The sequence below is a fragment of the Diadema antillarum genome, unplaced genomic scaffold (genome assembly GCF_040938485.1).
Source record: "Diadema antillarum isolate AM-2024a unplaced genomic scaffold, OU_Dant_1.0 seq00000177_RagTag, whole genome shotgun sequence".
Lineage (NCBI taxonomy): Eukaryota > Metazoa > Echinodermata > Echinoidea > Diadematoida > Diadematidae > Diadema > Diadema antillarum.
Window position 1 is genome coordinate 930,521 of NW_027271244.1, and position 18,760 is coordinate 949,280.

The following is an 18,760-nucleotide window of genomic DNA, read 5'->3' on the forward strand; positions in this document are numbered from 1 at the left end:
CTCATTTATGGTATGTTTTTGAATTCAGCTTTTTCTTTATGACGGAGACGAGTGACATACAAGATTCTGAAGAGAAATGTTTCCTATGTCTGCATGAGAAAGTGTCTGTGCTACATGTGTGTGTGTATGCATAAACACGAGCATTGGTTTTAATACTGGGGGATAGAATTGAGACAATTGACACTTTCCTGAAATGAACCAAACCGTACTGTACCCGAGCCAGAGGAGCGCTTGAACGCTCCTATAGTGTACCGTACCGGACTAAACCGAGCATTTAAAAGTGGACCACTTCCCGATGTGATCCAAAAGTGGTCCAAAACGTACAGGGAGTTGGCATGTGAAGAATGCATGTAACATGTATACGTCACAATACAAAGAGTTCATTCCCCACTTGTTTGGGACATCTGTAAGTAGTTTAAGCACGCCAGGTGAATGACCCTGTTGGTACAAAATGTGTGACTGCCTCTAAAAATGCCTCATGGGTACGTTTTTTCCACAGAACGCTCAAACGCTCCAAATGCGGCACAATGTGGTTCACTACACTTTGGTTCTGTTCACTTTGGTTCGCTTTTGAGAGCTTAAAAGCACCCAAAGTTTCATGATCACGGCACTTACGTTGATACTTTTGTAGGACCATCATGATATTCAACCTAAATTTCTGGGTTGTATCTATGATAAGTAAACTCTTCGCAAACTCATTTCATGATTTTTAGAGATAATGATAATAGTAGCACACAGTATTTCTCCACTTGCAGTCATCACACATGTATAACATATTGATTAGTATTGTAGTCCTTTTAACACATTCCCACCAACAGAGTCTGTACAAACAACTTCACAATGCACGTAGATGACATCAACAAGTCCATAAAAGAAGCCATTAAGATTGTTTAATACACTGTACAAAGCATGAATAATGTTACATAATATACAAACTTTACTTCGTAAGTATTTCACGCATGAGCGTACAACGTCACACAGTGGACATTATGCAAGTCTGCTGCACAGACTGCCTTCTGAATACTTCAATACTCCTGAAAGTACACTCTCTCTGTAACTGTAATTGCACATTTTCTTTCCTCCATACTTTCACGAACACTAGACCAAATATGCAAGCATGTGCTGCCTGCTTGATGGACATACAATATCACAATATAATACACAGCAGTATTTATCTGACCAATGAGCATTCGTTTCATTTCCAAATCTGTCAAGCTCATATCAAACATAGGTCCTGTTGAATACTCCTTTCAGGTCTTTTAATTCCTGTCCAGCATCACTATGATGCTCTTAAATCTGTACCTCACCCCTCCCCCATGATGCAAGGTAGAACAAAAAATGAAAATAAAATAAAATACATGTAGATAAAGATGAACCAGATATTTCCTCTTTGCATTATCACATGGCTCAACTGATAGAGTAAGAGAATGCCTATTTAGGTTGATATCACACCTGTAGCAAGAAGATTACTCTTGACAGAGGTATGCAAAAGACTTTATTCCTCCGAACACTGGAAGAAAAGGATGGACCAATCGGTAATATATCAAGAGCAAAGGAGAATTAGTCATGCCAAATAGGAGACCATTTCCTGCACGTCCTAATTGAATGAATAACAGCTTAACTTGGATCCTGCTCAGTGCTAGCTGTAATCAATCTTACGTGATTGATATATTCTGTGACATTTTGGGAACTTCAACATGCACACCTGGGTCTTTGATTGGGGTGTTTGTTTTGTTTCAATATACTTTGTTTTCTATCTGTCTGTCTGTCTGTCTGTCTGACTTCTTATTATTACATATCAGCGGATTTGTTTCCATCTAATGGAGCAAACAACAACAACATAGCTTGATTGAAGCAAATTGATAGCGGGTTCAGCCCTAATCTTGATGACGGGAAAAGACACGCAGCACAAACAGAAAACAGGTGAAAAGGGTCTCGGAAATCTGTCTTATCTCCTTTGAATAAATACATGATAGATGGCATGTAATGGATGCGGGAGCAATCACTCTAACGAGAAAAGTGAAATCCTGCGGAGCCGCTGACTCCTCGAGAGAATTTGGATGACAGAATTCCACAGACCAATTCCTGAGCTGGGTGATGGACTGGTTATATGAATTACATGTTTGCCCTGACAAAAAAAACAACAAAAAAAACAAAAAAAACACAGCAGCCACTTTGAAAAAGGAAGAGGAGGAGGAGGAGAAGGAGGGATGGGGAAGTAACGGGAGGGGTTGGGATGGAGGAAGGCGAGTGTGTCTGGGGGAAATGTTGACAAGAGTGGTTTGGGGGTCGGAGCTGAGAATAGTTAATAGAACATTTACAGCAAATAAAGATAAAGGGGAATCCAACTGTAACGAGATGGAAAGGTCCAGCTAATTCAACTTGTTGTATCCAGACTCTCGTATACATATCTTTGGACCACATCCATAAATGTACACTGTATGAATATGCTGTGGTAAAATGGGTTACTTTGATAGTTAAACGCATTATCAATGAGCAGGAAGATGGAAAACACAAAAAGAAAGTGCTACAAGAATTTTCGTGAAAAACAAACACATTATTCTCTCTGCTTGTCAAATTTGTAACTTATACAGTAATCATGTTCAGACACGACCAACCTTTTGTCGAGTATGATAATAAATCTTCCCCTTGTTTACACGTCATCTTTAAATTGTACCTAAGGAATCTACAACACTGTTATTTGTGCCAAGCGATAATGCTTTCTTGTTTCTTTCAGACACAATCAGATTATAAGGTGGATAACCCCCTTCCCTCCGGCATTGTATTTGGATGAGTGAATACAGAAATAGAGATTGAGGAGCTATATTAAATCTTAATTCAGGAGCTACTGTATATTAAATGTAAAATTGAGGAGCTATTGTGTATCAAATGTTGATTGAGGAGCTACTGTATATTAAATGTTAATTGAGGAGCTATATTAAAATCAAGTGATTATTGGAGAACACAGTGAAATAGAGCAAATTGAATTGGGTAAATATCAATTGTTATTAGTCTCTGTTGTTGACTATTACCCTAGAAACAAATACTTAATTGGAAGAAAACAATTCGTGTGTTCCAGTTTCTCAAATTTGCATTAACTAAATGTGTGTGTCACGAGATGAAAAAGATAATTTCCACCCAAAGTATGAACGGATCAAGCAAAGTAAAGATGAGATATTTCATATAAGAAAGGTATTGCAAATGGGAAAAAATAACATCTTGGCCAAGGTATTTCAGAGGCATAAATTCTCTATAAATATGAATTGAAGCACACCAAAAATATGAATATCTTTCTTTTAATAATGTCATGTGAACAGCCCACATACCAAAAACACTCATTGGCAAGTATGGAAAGTAGCTATTCAACATAGTTTGCTGGTTTTAACAGTGCTTCATTTTGGCTGGTTTGATTTGAGACAGAAACTTTCATTACATCCGCAAATATTCTCCTTTGCTTTTCTGTGTTTTTTGGGGGTGAAATTTCTCTCACAATAATACAAACCTCAAATTCCAATAGGTGAACACACATAAGTCAGTTGTGACCCGACAATCTGCCTCGTTAAAAGTGGACTCCCGTTGTAATGTATCCAACCTCGTTATAATGGGATTCCCCAGTATTTGTGTAAGTTACTGTCTGGTGGTCCTTGAGCAAACCCATTTTTCCATTGAAGTTTTGTCTACAGATGGCAGTTTCTTTGCTTGCAGGAAGAAAGGGGTATCTTTTTGCCGATAATAGTATAAAACAACATACATGTCCTTTAAATTTCTCCTTATTGAAATTTCTAGAGGTTGTGAGTACTTCATATGTCTTCCAAGCAACATTTTGATCCAACCAGTCAAAATTTTTCAATTCATGAAATTCTTCCATCGATGTAGGGTAATTGTCAATCAGTTGCAGTCAAAATTTACCAGCCCAAGGTGACAATGAATTTACAAACATTTGATTCACTGATATCCATGCCAGATAATCTCCAGTACCACTGACGAGACATACAGTTTATGCTCGTCACCTCAGCTTATTTGTTAAGGTTGTCAACTACTTGCAATATATCAATCTTGCCGGTATAAATTGTGACATTCCGCTGTTAATACAATATACAGGTATTCCACATCAGAAGCCAGCACATTGTGTGTGTGTGTGTGTATCCATGTCATCATAATTCTTCATCAGTGTCGATGTCGCCATCATCCTCCTCCTCCTCCTCTTCCACCATTTGCATCTCTCTCTGAATGGCCGTGAGGGCAGCAACACACTCCACCGTTACTCCCATCACGGCGATAACCGTGGTCCCATCCGTGGCACTGTACACTGTCAATTAAAGGGTGGGTGGAAAATGTATTTAACAAGACAAGTTCTGGTGGAGCACTTTTCTAAGGACATATAAAGGCCCATTCAGGTATACTGGGCAAAGTTCAGATTGTGCTGTGGTTTGGAAATGTTTCGCTCATGGGTGGACAGGCAGAATAATCAAAACAATAAGTAAGATTGAACAAGATTTCTAATTTCATGAGAAGATTTGTTTTGAATGATGATCACTCTTTTCCTTTGTTTTGTTTTGTTTTTACTTTGCTTTAATGTCACAACACATAAGAGTTGGGAACATGCATGTGTCTAATCTCATTAGTATATCACCACTCATGAAAAAGCTGAAAAATAGACACACTTACATGCCTTAACATTCATTACTAATAAAAAAAATCATTTGCATAAAAAAGAACATGAGATGCTGTAATAAGTGCAGGTAGTAACAGCATAGCAATAAATACAATGTACTTTTTTCTGCTTATTGTCATATCAGAGAAATCAGGGGGCCGATCCAGGAATTCTGTAAAGAGGGGGCGCCTTTACAAAAAGTGGGGGGGGGGGGGGGTGCACGCACACACCCCTCCCCACATTTTTTTTCTTTTTATTGCTTTTGTTTATAAAAAAAAATAATAAAGGGGGGCGCAAGCCCGATGCGGTCCTCCCTGGATCTGCCACTGGAAAGAATACAGACTAGAAGCAAGAAATTGCGATGACAACCCACCATCGACTTCTCCATCGATCATGTCCCGCCCCTCCTCCAGCATGGCCCGGAGGTCTACGTAGGCGTGGCCAACCTCCACACACTCTGCATCCTCCTGCTCCTCCTCCGGGGGCTCGCTGACGACAGTCAGTCGGAGTCTGAAATTGTCGGAGAGAGAGGGCTTGGTTCATCCCACTCTTGTTTTTTTTTTCTTTTGTCTGTTTCCTTCATCCTTCTTTTACTCTGTTCATTTCATCACTTCATGCAGTTCATCAAATTTACTATGTTCATTTACTCCACTTAAAACCAAGTCCATAAGTTAGCATTAATACTCGTGACTATGAAATGTTATCCCAAATTTGAAGAGTAATTGAGGGCTAGTGAAGGCTGCTTTGCGTGATATCTTGTGCATCAATACTACAAACCTTGGAACATTTGAACAAGACTGTAAAAGAATTGACATAAAAAGAAGTATCCTAACATTTTTGAGGAATGTAAACTTCATATGGCTTATTACACTGACTCAAAGTTGGATGACCCAAGGAGGTTTGAGAAATGGAGTAACAACAGTGTTATTCCCTTTGATCCTATGTTTGGTGCCGCCACTAAGAAATATTTGAAGAATGTGCTAAACTGGAGCTGCCTCGCAGATAGAAAGACAATTGATTCATGTGGCATTGCATCATGACTCGTCACTCTCAATGGAAGATATGTCTTTATGATGGCAATTATTTTTCGCTGTCCCTTCTTATGAAACATGAGCGGTACATACACTGTAAAGGTACAGACAAAGGGATGTGCGAATAAAAATTCTGAAAAAATTGATGAAATAAGAATTAAAATTACCTGACTTTACATGTTTTTTACTGTGTCAGTTTCATTTGTCGGAAGTGGTCGGAAAGATGATAAAATCAACTTTCCAGTAAGGGTGCAGTTCAAATATTTTTAATACATACGGCTCAGATTTACACTTTTTGACATAATCCTGGACAGTAGGATACTTTCTTTTACATATGCCTTATCATTCACTGAAATATCCTTTAATACGAAAACAAACAAAATATAGCCGACATTACGTTAGCATTCCAAATGAATCATCTCCTTTCTCGGAGAGACGGCGGCATCGAACCCTGATCATCAAAGTCACAAATCCACCTGTGGATCCAGCTGTTTGAATTGACTACAGCCAGTTGGAACTCCATCTCTCAAACCTCCTTGGATGACCTTAATACTGCTGCTGTTTGAGACATGTGTGCCTCCCATTCTTATTATCCTTTTTTTTTAATTGTTCTATCACTATTACAGTCAGTATTACTGCAGGGCTTGACATTAGCAGTGGCCCAGGGCCACTAAAAATTGATGTTGGGCCACCAAATTTCCAAAGAGTTATCTTTTGGTGGCCTGATTGGACAGCTTAAGTTGAAAATAAAAATGTATATAATCTTCTATTTTGGGCCATTGCACATCTTTTTCGCACCAAAATTTCAAATTCAAAGAATTGAGTGGCCCAAGTTTAGTGGATGGATTACTTTTGCTCATCATTGTACTCATCATCATCATCATCATCACTGGCATCATTATTCTCATCATCATCATCATCATCCTCATCATCACCATGATCACTGCTATCATTGTCATCACCATCATCCTCACCATCACCATGATCACTGCCATCATCGTCATCATCATCATCACCATAATCACTGGCATCATTGCCATCATCACCATCACCATGATCACTGGCATCATTGCATCATCATCACCATCACCATGATCACTGGCATCATTGTACTCATCATCATTGTCACCATGATCACTGGCATCATTGTACTCATCATCATTGTCACCATCATTATGATCACTGGCATCATTGTCATCATTATTGTCACCATCACCATGATCACTGCCATCACTGTTCTCATCATCATCCTCACTATCACCATGATCATTGCATCATTGTCCTCCTCCTCCTCACCATCATCACCATCATGATCATTGCTATCATTGTCATCACCATCATCCTCATCATCACCATGATCACTGGCATCATTGTCCTTATCATCATCCTCACCATCACCATAATCACTGCCATCATTGTCATTGTCATCATCATCATCATCACCATCACCATGATCACAGCCATCACTGTCCTCATTATCATCATCACCATCACCATGATCACAGCCATCACTGTCCTCATTATCATCCTCATCATCACCATGATCACTGGCATCATTGTCCTTATCATCATCCTCACCATCACAATAATCACTGCCATCATTGTCATCATCATCATCACCATAATCACTGGCATCATTGCCATCATCACCATCACCATAATCACTGGCATCATTGTCCTTATCATCATCCTCACCATCACCATAATCACTGCCATCATTGTCATCATCATCATCATCATTAGTCCCTTGACATACATGTATCACTTAAATAATTGGGGTTCCTCATGAGAGTCTAGTGGCCCAAACTCACCTTCCCTGCTCGGCGTGCTCTGGTCTCAGGAAGTCAGCAAGGTATTCCCTTCGTGTAGCGTGGTTCTCGGCATCAACGTAGATCACTGTGTGAAGGCAGTGGGTTTAAAGCACATATCAAGGTGAGTGAGGAATACACTATCACATTCAAATATCACATTAAAACAGCATAATGTGTGTGTTTGTATTTGTGTGTATGTGTGAGGGAGAGAGAGAGAGAAAGACAACCGAACGTCATCTCATGCACTGTTACATGTGCCTACAGCATTATGATGATATCGACTGCCTTCACCTTTGATGTAACATACTTCTCATACATGTATTACATAGTCACATTTACTTTAAAATCAGAAATATTTGCGACATGAGATTTTTGCGAATTGGTGCCGACAGCCTTTTTTTTTTGTGGCATGAAATTTTTGCAAAGTGCCACTTGTATGCATAGAGTGCAGACAAGGACTTGGGCTTTACCTCAATTTTGCACGTCTCGGCTCCTCATGAAATTTGCAAAAACTTACATGCACGCAAAAATGTTTGGTTTTACAGTATCCCATGAATTTTCAGCATTTAAGTTTTGGCTAAGTGAATCGGACCACTGACTCTTGATTGTGAGGTTTCTCACTGATGTCCTCTTGGCAGATGTAGATGTAACCTCATGCAAGGGGCTTTACCCTGACTGCCTAGTAACTCCAAGGGGACCTAAAGCTGCTCGTCCCATGTACTGTATATGCCAAATATTTCACAAGGTTTTTATGTTTGCGAATTTTGCGAGTCAGGTGCTATTTGCCAAATTAAAGACACACGAAAATAACGACCCTGATTCCGATATGACTGTGACGCAGATCTATACATTCATTCGTGCAGCACAGTACTCCACAATCGCGGATTCAACCACTCACAGAATTGTTGGCAAGTCTTCATTTGCAAAAAATTTATACTCACTAAACATATTGCATATACAGTAATTTGTTCAAAGGTATACAAGTGCTTCCTAAATAATATTGTTAATGAATCCAAAAAGAGAAACAAGGACTCCTTCTACAGGAGGTTGAAAGAGAGTGCATGCAATGAAAATTGATGTCATAATAAGCAAGATATTACGAATGACATTATCATTACCATCATCATCATCATCATCATCATCATCTCTACTTCCTCATTTGTTTTCCTACCTTCATCAGTAACAGCATCATTGTCATTATCATCAGCACTTTGAATTATTATTACCTTAATATTCATCATTACCACCATCGCGAAAGAAAATTTCAATTTATTGATGGCAAGCGTGACAGTTTTCTAAGCCTGTCAAAGAGTGCAAGGTCCCTAGTAAAAGGTGAAACACACCTTTAATTACGACCACTTTGTTTTGCATATAACTCAACCATTCCAAAACCTATTTTCATCAAATAAACTTTTAGATCCTCTTAGAATCATATGCTGTTTAATATTTCATGTATACATGGTTTCTAATCATTTTGCAAAAAAAGTTACAGCCTGAATCCCTATCTCAACCAACACTACATCATCCCTATAAGCATCATGCATTCATTTCTTACAGTTAATCTGAGTAGGCACTGGTATTACTACACCATACAATTTATTCTAATGCCAAAAAACTGCCTGAGGAGGTGGAAACAAATCTTATAAAGAATAGACGAAGCTTGGCAATCAGAGATTTCACTTTTGTGGTATCTTCTAGTTACACTGTATGTGTACCTTAAAGGCAAAACATAGGTAGTAATGTATACCTTAAAGGCAAAGCAATGCATTAATTTTTTACAGCTAATCTGAGCAGGCATTAGAGCTAAAATCTGTATATGATTTATTCTGATGCCAAAACACTGTCTAAGGAGGTGGAAAGAGATCTAAGAAGAATTGAAGAAGTCTAGCTGGCTATTAGAGATTTCATTTTTGTGGTATCTTCCAGTTATGTATACCTTACAAGAAAAACATACATACTAATGTACACCTTAAAGGCAAAACAATGGATTAATTTCTTACAGCTAATCTGAGTAGGCATTAGAGCTAAAATCTGTATATGATCTATTCTGATGCCAAAACACTGTCTGTGGAGGTGGAAAGGAATCTGAGAGGAATTGAAGAAGCCTGGCTGTAAGGGATTCCACATTTGTGGTATCCTTTAGTAATGTATACCTTGAAGGCAAAACATAGCAAATAATCATTTGCTGCGAGGGCGATGATACAATTTAACAATTTGACAATTTAACATCGCCAAGCTGATCCACGAGGTGTCTATGAGGCAGAACCGCAGGTGAGAGCTGAAAGAAACCTCAGGGATCACCAAGGCGATGTCACATTGTATCCATTGCCAGAGAAATAGGAGATGATTACATGTATTTGCTTTATATCCCACATCCATTACAAACTTGAGATTTGATAAAAATGTATTCCATTAACCACGCAGATTTCATTTTTATAATTGTGCTGAATGTTACGACACAGGGGGTAGTACCATACAACCACAGTCCGCGACATGGCAGCAGTCGAATGAACAAGACTAACATAACATCTCAGACAATAACAAGTGATACTGCTGTATCAATAATTGTGCAATGTGTGCCACTACTGTAGAACTTGGTAGCTACTCGCGTGGCTGATAGATGCAAGCAATACCTCTATCAATTTTAATTGCGGGTATGTAAAAAGTGCTCATGAAAAAGACGTTCACATATGTTAAAGCACCATGACATGGATGTTGGGAGAAAGACATCTCTCGGCCACGTGTTTCAAATTCAAGTAATCCCATTGGTCAAACATACTTATGTGGGATATAACTATGAATACCTCAAAGGCAAAACATAGTTAGTTATGAATACCTTAAAGGCAAAACATAATTCTCAGAAGCACACAAAATTCATCTTTCATCAATTAAGATTTGCTTGAAAAATACTAAAAGGGACTTTTCTGGTTGACAAGATTTGCCATGATAATGACTTGGTTTGGAGCATTTTTGAGACCAAAAGTGTAAAATAAGACTTGATGTACCTGACTTCCATTCCCGAAGCTCCTTCCCTGCTCAGCACTGGGTATGTAGAATGTCATACAGTGATCAATCATGCCCTTGCAATTGTTATTTCCCAACAAGCTGCATGTGATTTACTTGTGCTTGAAAGAGTGACGGATACTGCTTCAGTCTGATTTGTCAGTTATTGATAACCTATCATAAAACATTAAATAGTAACCACCACCATTGGATACATTTTCTGATTGCAATACTTTGTCATTATCTAACTGAAATTGTGTCATTATCTAACTGAAATTGTGTCATCTCAGAGTTATTTTGCACATTTCACACAAATCATATGAGTACATTTTAGGGCAAAAATCAACAGTTTCTGTATTCCTATCAAAACTATGTTTTCCCATGTTAGGGCAACTACTCAAGACCCTTCCCCTAACTGTAACCCTAATCCTAATCCTGAACCTAATCCAAACCTTAACCCAAACTCTAACCCTAAACGTAACCCTAACCCTAATCCTTCTACTGCACCACCGCTGGAGAGCAAAACAAGAAACCAACAGGTCCTCTCAGTACATGGGAGTGGAGCACCACCACTTGTATAAGCCATAGTCCCCTCCAAGTGTGGGCCAAAATGCAGCCATCAATTTTCAAGAAGATGAAAATGTAGAAAAATTATGACAATATCAGCTAAGTTAGGGTAATGGGGGCCTCTAGGGGTCCAACACAATTTTGGCACAAACTAAAAATTAAAGCTACTTTAAAAAAAAAATGAAAATGTAAAAAATTGAGAAAAATTAGCTAAATTTTCATTATTTCAGGCCCACTTTGGAGCCCACTTTTGAGGCCCCCTACTGAACACCCCCACCATCTGTACAAAACATGATCCCCTCCCCCTTCCATTAGTAATTCCCACCAAGTTTGGTCAAAATCTAGCAATATGTTTTCAAGAAGATGAAAGTATGACAGAGTTCACGCACAACACATAACGCGGAGTACGCTCTGCCATAGCTCAACTATTAAGCCAGTTGGCTCAAGTGAGCTAACAATGAATATTCAATACTGACCATGCTTTTCGTGTAGATTTCCTAGATTAATTTTAATTCTGATACACACACGGATCACAAACCATTCTAAATGCATGGCAGTAAGTCTTGTCTATATATCGATGGCATCAGCACAGAAAATCGATGCATAATTACTTCCTGTGAGAAGGTGAAAAAGAGAAAAAACAAGAGCTTAATCAGACAAACGGACAGAAAAAGGAGGGAAGGAGGGAGAAGTAAATCTAGAAAATCTCACTGGCACTGCCATACGTTTTGCCATCAGAGAGAATGAGAGAGAACAGTTTGCATAAAATCCCCTTCTACTGATATTCCAATGAATCATTTATGAAGGGATATTGACTGGATTAGTCTTAATCCCTCACTAAAATTGATTTGTTCAAGTGCACAGGTGAAAGCCCACTTGAATTTGTCATATACAAAAATATATACAACTTGCACACAAACAAACAACAACAACACAGAGTGACATCAGTAATGAAAAAAACAAACTCTTCTTAATAGCAGGGATCTACTTTCAGTGAAGAAAAACAGCAGAGTTCAAAAAAAAAAAAAATGTCAATGTCCATGCTTTGTATTGGTCACTTCATCTTTCAAAAGTGTAAGCCAACTAAGAAACTCATAAAATATTCACGTTAATAGAGTGAAATATTGTTACTGTCTGAGTATTGTGCATAAGCTAAAGTGTATTGATCGCGTCACTGATTATAGGCTTACGTGCTGCAGTTGTTACGTGCAATGAAAGTGTGATATTGAATTGAATAGAGACTCTAGGTTTCCCCTCGTCCAGTTTCTGCCCTTTCCTCTCTCTTTTGCTCCTCCTGCATCCAACCCTGTTTGCTTTTTGAAGTACAGAATTTACTTTCCACAGCATTGTGTTCATTTGTTTGATGAGATGTCACGCCTTCCCTGCAGTTGAGAGGTTTTGCTGGCACGTTGCAAGAACTGAATGCGCATGTGACATGCTTTCTATGTTTCCCCATGTATTTGCTTTCATGTGGCATAGTGAAGTACCATTTGTTTCAAATTTCATTTTGTTGCATTTCATTTCAAAGAAACCAGAGCCCAAATATAAACGGGGATTACGTGAAAAGCACCAAAAATATCAATAGAACACTTCAGTAAAGTTTGAAGAAATTCAAAAAATCGATTTAAAAAAAATGAATTTTTAAAGTTGCTATGCCATGATTGCTGGATGAAAAGACTACTACAATTCATGATGTTATTTTTGACTATGATTTAATGAATAAAACGACGCCATGAAGTGTAGTAGTCTCCTCATCAAGCGAAGATGGCACCAAAACTTCAAACATTCCCAACTTTTGAATAGATTGTCTAATTTTCCTCAAACTTTCACTGATGTGTTCTACTAATATTACTGCTTTCACTCACTCCACATTCATATTTGGGCTTTGCTGGTTTCCTTTACGTCATACCTTACAACTCCAGGAAATACTTTTCCTGGTATTGTATTGCAAATTGCTATGCATTTTTCTTTTTTATACCACTGCTACACAAACTATCTTTAAGGAAGAAGTTTTCTTCCATAAAAGGGTACAGGATACCATTTGAAATATTGTTCATCAGCTAAAATTGCAAATCAAATTTGAGTTGGAACACTATCATACTCTTGAACTCTAAAAGGTGTGGCTTGCTCTTTGATCTAAGCATGTCTCTCACCTTTGTGAAAATTGTAGGAGAGCGAGAGGGAGCCCGATTTGCCCCTCTTCGGGAGGGAGAAGGGGGTCTCTAACTCCTCCTGGGGGATCCCCAGAATCTGGTACTCAACAAAGAGCTTGTGGATGCTGTCATCTTCCAGCAGCTCAGCCGTGGGCTCCAGGTTGAGGTGACTGACGTTGACGATCACGATATCCTCACTCTGGTTGGGGGGGGGGGGGGAGGGAGTCGAGAGTGATAATAACCCACTGTTTACTGAGAACATGTTGGGTGCTGTCAAAATTCTGCTGGGATTCTTTGAGTCTCACTAGAAGCAGGTTTACATTGTGTGATTATACTAGATTTTCACCCACATATACTAGATGCACACATGCATCATGCAGCAAAATTTCCTGGGGGAGATTTCCTCTGAGTAAAACATGTTGTTTATACCAATGATACAGAAGCAGTTCTATGAGCACACAATCTATAACAATTGCAGAAATAAATCACTCATCCACTAAATCTGTGTGTGTAGCTACATGCAACATATGTTTCTGCAGAAGTACGTTGACACTACAGAGAATTATCCATACATGTGCCGCATTACCAACCTTCCTTATTGTCATGTCTTTTGTTTTAATCACATCAAAAATGTCTGTGTCAGTCCACAAATTTAGGTCATCTTTAGTAACAGACTAGAACTCGAAATCCAAGCTTCATTAAAACTGAGCAATTATCTGCAAGTAATGACTTCAGAAAGAAAACAGTTTCCCATCATGTTTTAATGATTAAGCATGGGGGTATTGCAATTTCAGACAGGAGAATTCATTGCAGATGTCATGTAAATGTGATGTCCATACAACGGAGATAAGAAAATTAATTTGCAGTACAGCAAAATCCATGAAAGCTCTCTAATTTAAACATGCATTGCTATAGCAGGGGACAGAGTTCATATTGACACAGCAAAACTTAACCAGATTTGAAATAATCTTCATTGGGAAATGAAACAGTTGATGCCTCCGTTGCATGGACATCAGGAGCTTGTTGACCCAACCTGATGGAGTGACCCATCTGGCAATGTAGACTAGGCAATTCAAACAATACCTTACAGAGGGACCATGCAAGCATGTCGACATCAACATTTTGCTGATTAAAAATGTGCACTTTGTGGAAGAATTGTATGACCTGTACAGTGATAGAAAGGGGGGGGGGGGGGTGTGGTTAATGGGAGTATATCTATTGTGTCGAGAAATGGAGATGATTTGTAGATTTATGGAAGGTTTATAGGACTTATTGTCCAATCCTTGCTGTAAGAAAGAAATGCCAGAAACACCCACTGCCATCGCCGAGACGGGTCTGCTCGTAGACGTCGGCATGACAACGCCTTCGCTATCACTCGATGCCTGGCTCTCTGGATTGGCCACCCTTGCTTCCTCCACATCCTCTTCCTCCTCCTCACCAGCTTCTGGTATCTCAACATCCTCCTCAATAGAGGATTCATCAACTGTTGGACAAAGAGGGATTTAAATAAATTTGCATAGACAACACAACTTTATGAAAGTCATTATTTGCTCAGCATCATATGGTTCACGCCTTGCAAAAATAAAAAATAAAATAAGATCATGAAAGTGTTTACATAGGATAGAATGATCAAAGTAATTGGTTAACACAGCATACAATGAAAGTAAGACAAATATGCAGCATTGCTGACTGGAACAACAGTTGGGACTTTGTGAATGAGGTAAAGCCCACACAGTCAGTATATGCCAAAGCCTTTGAACAAATTTTCTGACTTTGTTGATTTTCATAGAACATTACAAAGAGTATACCATTAAACTTTTGAAGAATTATTCACATAATCAGGATATTTCAGCAAGAAATGCCTTGATAACAAATAACACTTTAAGTGTCTATGAGAAAACTGCTGATGCATGGAGAGTTCAAGTCTTGCATGTATCTTACGATATGATTTAATTGTGGCAAGGGGAATAAACCCTGTGACATTCGCAACTCCCTAGACATCAAACCATAAGCAAAACAGTCAGAAAATGTGAGATACTGGTCCATGTATTCCTATTCAAGTAATGTCTGGGTTGAATCTCCACAGGGATATATAGAGTTTCTACACAAAGTATTTTGAAGATGCGTCTCGACTTTCAAAGCATGAGAGTGTGTATACTTCAAGGCTCTAACTTACACTCATTGTCTGCATTCGGAGCGGATGTTTCCCCAAACATTGTGTCATCATACACCTCGGTCTTTCCAATCTGAAAGAGAAAGGGCACCAAAAACAAACTTTAGTTGGATTTGAATTATTCATCATGACTGCTTAACAATAAAACCTCGATAACTCTTTAATGGGGATGGCTAGTAACTGATCAGTGGGAATGCTGGGGGATGATTGTTCCAATCCTTGTGGGATTCATTTAAGAGTACATTATATATCTATTGTTGTGTGCCCGTTAACAATCGCCCTGACACTGTACAGGCATGCTAACCTGGAAACATTGAACTGCACATTACTTAAATATGAGACCACTCTGAAGCAAATAATTTTCACACAACAATAGATATATAATGTACTCTTAAATGAATCCCACAAGGATTGGAACAATCATCCCCCGGCATTTCCACTCATCAGTTACTAGCCATCCCCTTTAAATAGCTTTTTGATCCCTCTAGTTCCATCTGTCAATACACTATTCACTACTGGATTTGTGAACAGCTTTTGGAAAATGCCAATGCATTCATCAGATGCAACAAGTAAAAAAATAGTAGGAATGGAATAATAATGGGGGGAAACTTGCTAGATGACCACGACATGGCAACACGGTCAGCATGAATGTGACTTTGGACTCACCTGCGTGGTGTCCTGCCCAAACTCCTTCTGAAGCTCTCTGGCTACCAGGTCATCGTCGTCGTCCTCGTCCGCCTCCTCTTCCTCCTTTCCTTGCCCCTTCGCGGCTGTCTTCCCAGCGGATTCATCCGGCCCCTGCGCCTCTCGCTCCTGCCGGGCCATCTCTCCGGCAATCTCCCTCTCCAGGTCGTCCATGGAGGATTCCCCCTCCTCCTCCCCCTCTTCGGTGGAAGGAGGACCGTGGGGGACTTCTTCTTCCTGCCCTGGACGAGAACCCTCCTGAGGCGTAGCCTCGCTGCCAGCTGAACTCGGCTCGCCAGATGTCTGTGGGTCAGCGTACAAATTGTAGACATGAACAAAACATGATTTAATGGTTGGTTGAAGAACAATTGTCCCAAAAGTGCAGGTGTCGGGTCTGCACTTTGCTACTTAATGACTTGGTGTTTTACAAAAAATAGCATTTGGGCAATTCCACGGTATGTAGGACACAGATGCCGAAAATTTAAAATGATATTTGTTTCAAACACCATACATTTTCAGACAATACTTGAGTTGAAGTTTTAAGAATCATTATGTTTTTCAATAAAAGCGGCCATTTTGATTTTCAAAATGGCTGCCAAAATATGCCTATAACTCAATGGTAAGAGAGAGTGTATTGTCGCATAATTTACCCTCTGTATATCCACTTTATTAGTACTCTAAACAACAATCTTTTATATGATTGGAGTTACCAGACAAGTCTTTTACCACATGATAAAAAGAAAAAGCTGGTTGCTTTAAGGAATTTTATAAAAACTTTTGATTAATTTGACAATGATGGATGTAACGTCAGTTACCAAAAACAAGGAAATTTCAACATTATTTATCAAAGAAAGTGAGCTGTATGATATGACTTAGGATTTCTAATGTAAGCCCATATGCCTTCCTTTCAATACCAGAAAATAAGGATACTTGGCATACTGGAGAGTCAAATGAACACATCAAAATGTGTAACGTCAGTTACCGAAACGTCATATACCAGTATGTAACGTCAGTTACCATGGCAGTAATTATAACTTAGGCAAATTTTTTGACTTTAGGCCATTTCAATACATCTGGGAAGTCAAAGGTTATCAACAAAGAGCAGCAATCCCTTTGATAGGGAATGATGTCATCACCATGGTACACTGTATGTCCATGGATACATTTTTTTTTTTCACTTTATCTTATTTATTTATTTATCATATTTTTTGGGGGGTGGGGGCGGGGGCTTGAGCTTTTGATTTTCGGTTCAGCACAAGTTTAAGGTTAAATCATCTGGAAGTTTAGGTTTACCACATGTAATATAGAGTGCACTCAAATTACTACCGGTATACAGTACTCACTGTCCTACGGGATGATAAAGCTACCAAATTTGTAGGCCTAATCAATGATGTGGTTGCATGGTAACCACCTTTTTCTATTAAAAAGCTTGTGTACATCTGTATACCAACAGTTTTATAATCTTTACTAATGACTATTTTTGCAAGCATTTTTCTTTTTTTCTGGAAGCTTAGTGGAGTTTCTACCTCAAGGCAAATGCAGGAACAGATATATTTCTTCGCTTGCACTTAAATGTGTGGTTTAGTTAATATGGCACATCTTGAAATGGTACATAGATGAGCAGGCCTGACATAAGGCATGTACTGTCATTACTGTTTGAAACTAACACTGATGTTGCTCAACATTTAACACTGATGTTGTTCAAAGTGAGAGGTGATTCTAGGGTAAAATAAAAAAACTGTTCATGTTTGTTGATTACTTTATTTCATTCATGCAGGGACATTTTTGTAATACATGATAATCATGAAGAGGAAGATTCGTTTATATTGATCTTAGAATTCTTTTGGTGCAAAGTCCTATTTCTTGGTTTCTGGGATGTATTTGCAAGCCTTGATATACCAATGAAAAGAAAAAGAAAAACAATTCCATTCCTTCAAGCAAGGAATAAACAAATACAGTAATGCCCTTTTGACCAAGAAAGCATGTTTCTTCTTCACAAAAAAAAAACATTAAAAGTGTTATGATGATGGAGATCATTTTTTATTTGTGGCCCTAACAGTGCCTTGAGGGAGAAGGAGTAAAATAAAGAAAAGAAGAAAGAATATATCACGGTAGATTTCATACATATTCATGAATATTTTTATTTGTATGTGTTTTTTCCCCATGACCTGAAAGATATTTTTTTTTCACACACAAAAACATCTGTGTTTAGTGTAGTACTGGAGGGCATTATGGGTGGGGTACTCTAGATAGAAACTTTCCTGTTCATAAAAAAAAACAAAACAAAACAAAACATAAAAAAGACAAAAAACAACCCTAAGTTATGTCAATATTTATACTTGGAACTGCTGAATCTAAATGGCTCTGTGTAATCATAACTGTTGAATAAGCATTCAATCTTAAGACAAATGTCAAGAAATATCCTCTGGTGCATTTACATTATTTTTGCTCAACTGTGCTATGGCATGGGGGGGGGGGAAGCTTGCCCTCTAAGGGCCCCACCCCATTTTTGTCTTAAGATTTTGTTTTAATTTGTTGCTAAGTAAATGCCTGGGATTGTTACTGGTATATTGCAGCAGTATAATAACGTGTTAAATAAATTAGTTCTTTGTAAACCTCATAGCAAAAGTATGTGTAACGTCAGTTACTGACATGTTTACCTTTAAGTTTTCAGAAAACATAAA

General features: G+C 38.5%; 1 protein-coding gene across 1 annotated transcript in view; it reads right to left on the minus strand.

Moving 5' to 3' along the window:
• Positions 1 to 4,154: 4,154 nt before the first annotated feature.
• The window catches only part of LOC139728378 (protein fantom-like), a 54,541-nt gene continuing 39,935 nt past the window's right edge, over positions 4,155 to 18,760 (minus strand). The window contains exons 29-35 of the mRNA XM_071639321.1: positions 16,059 to 16,379; positions 15,396 to 15,465; positions 14,536 to 14,702; positions 13,220 to 13,418; positions 7,497 to 7,581; positions 5,028 to 5,164; positions 4,155 to 4,309 (exon numbers count right to left, since the gene is read on the minus strand). Of these exons, the coding sequence (XP_071495422.1) occupies positions 4,155 to 4,309; positions 5,028 to 5,164; positions 7,497 to 7,581; positions 13,220 to 13,418; positions 14,536 to 14,702; positions 15,396 to 15,465; positions 16,059 to 16,379 (1,134 nt within the window). The remainder of the gene's footprint in view (positions 4,310 to 5,027; positions 5,165 to 7,496; positions 7,582 to 13,219; positions 13,419 to 14,535; positions 14,703 to 15,395; positions 15,466 to 16,058; positions 16,380 to 18,760) is intronic.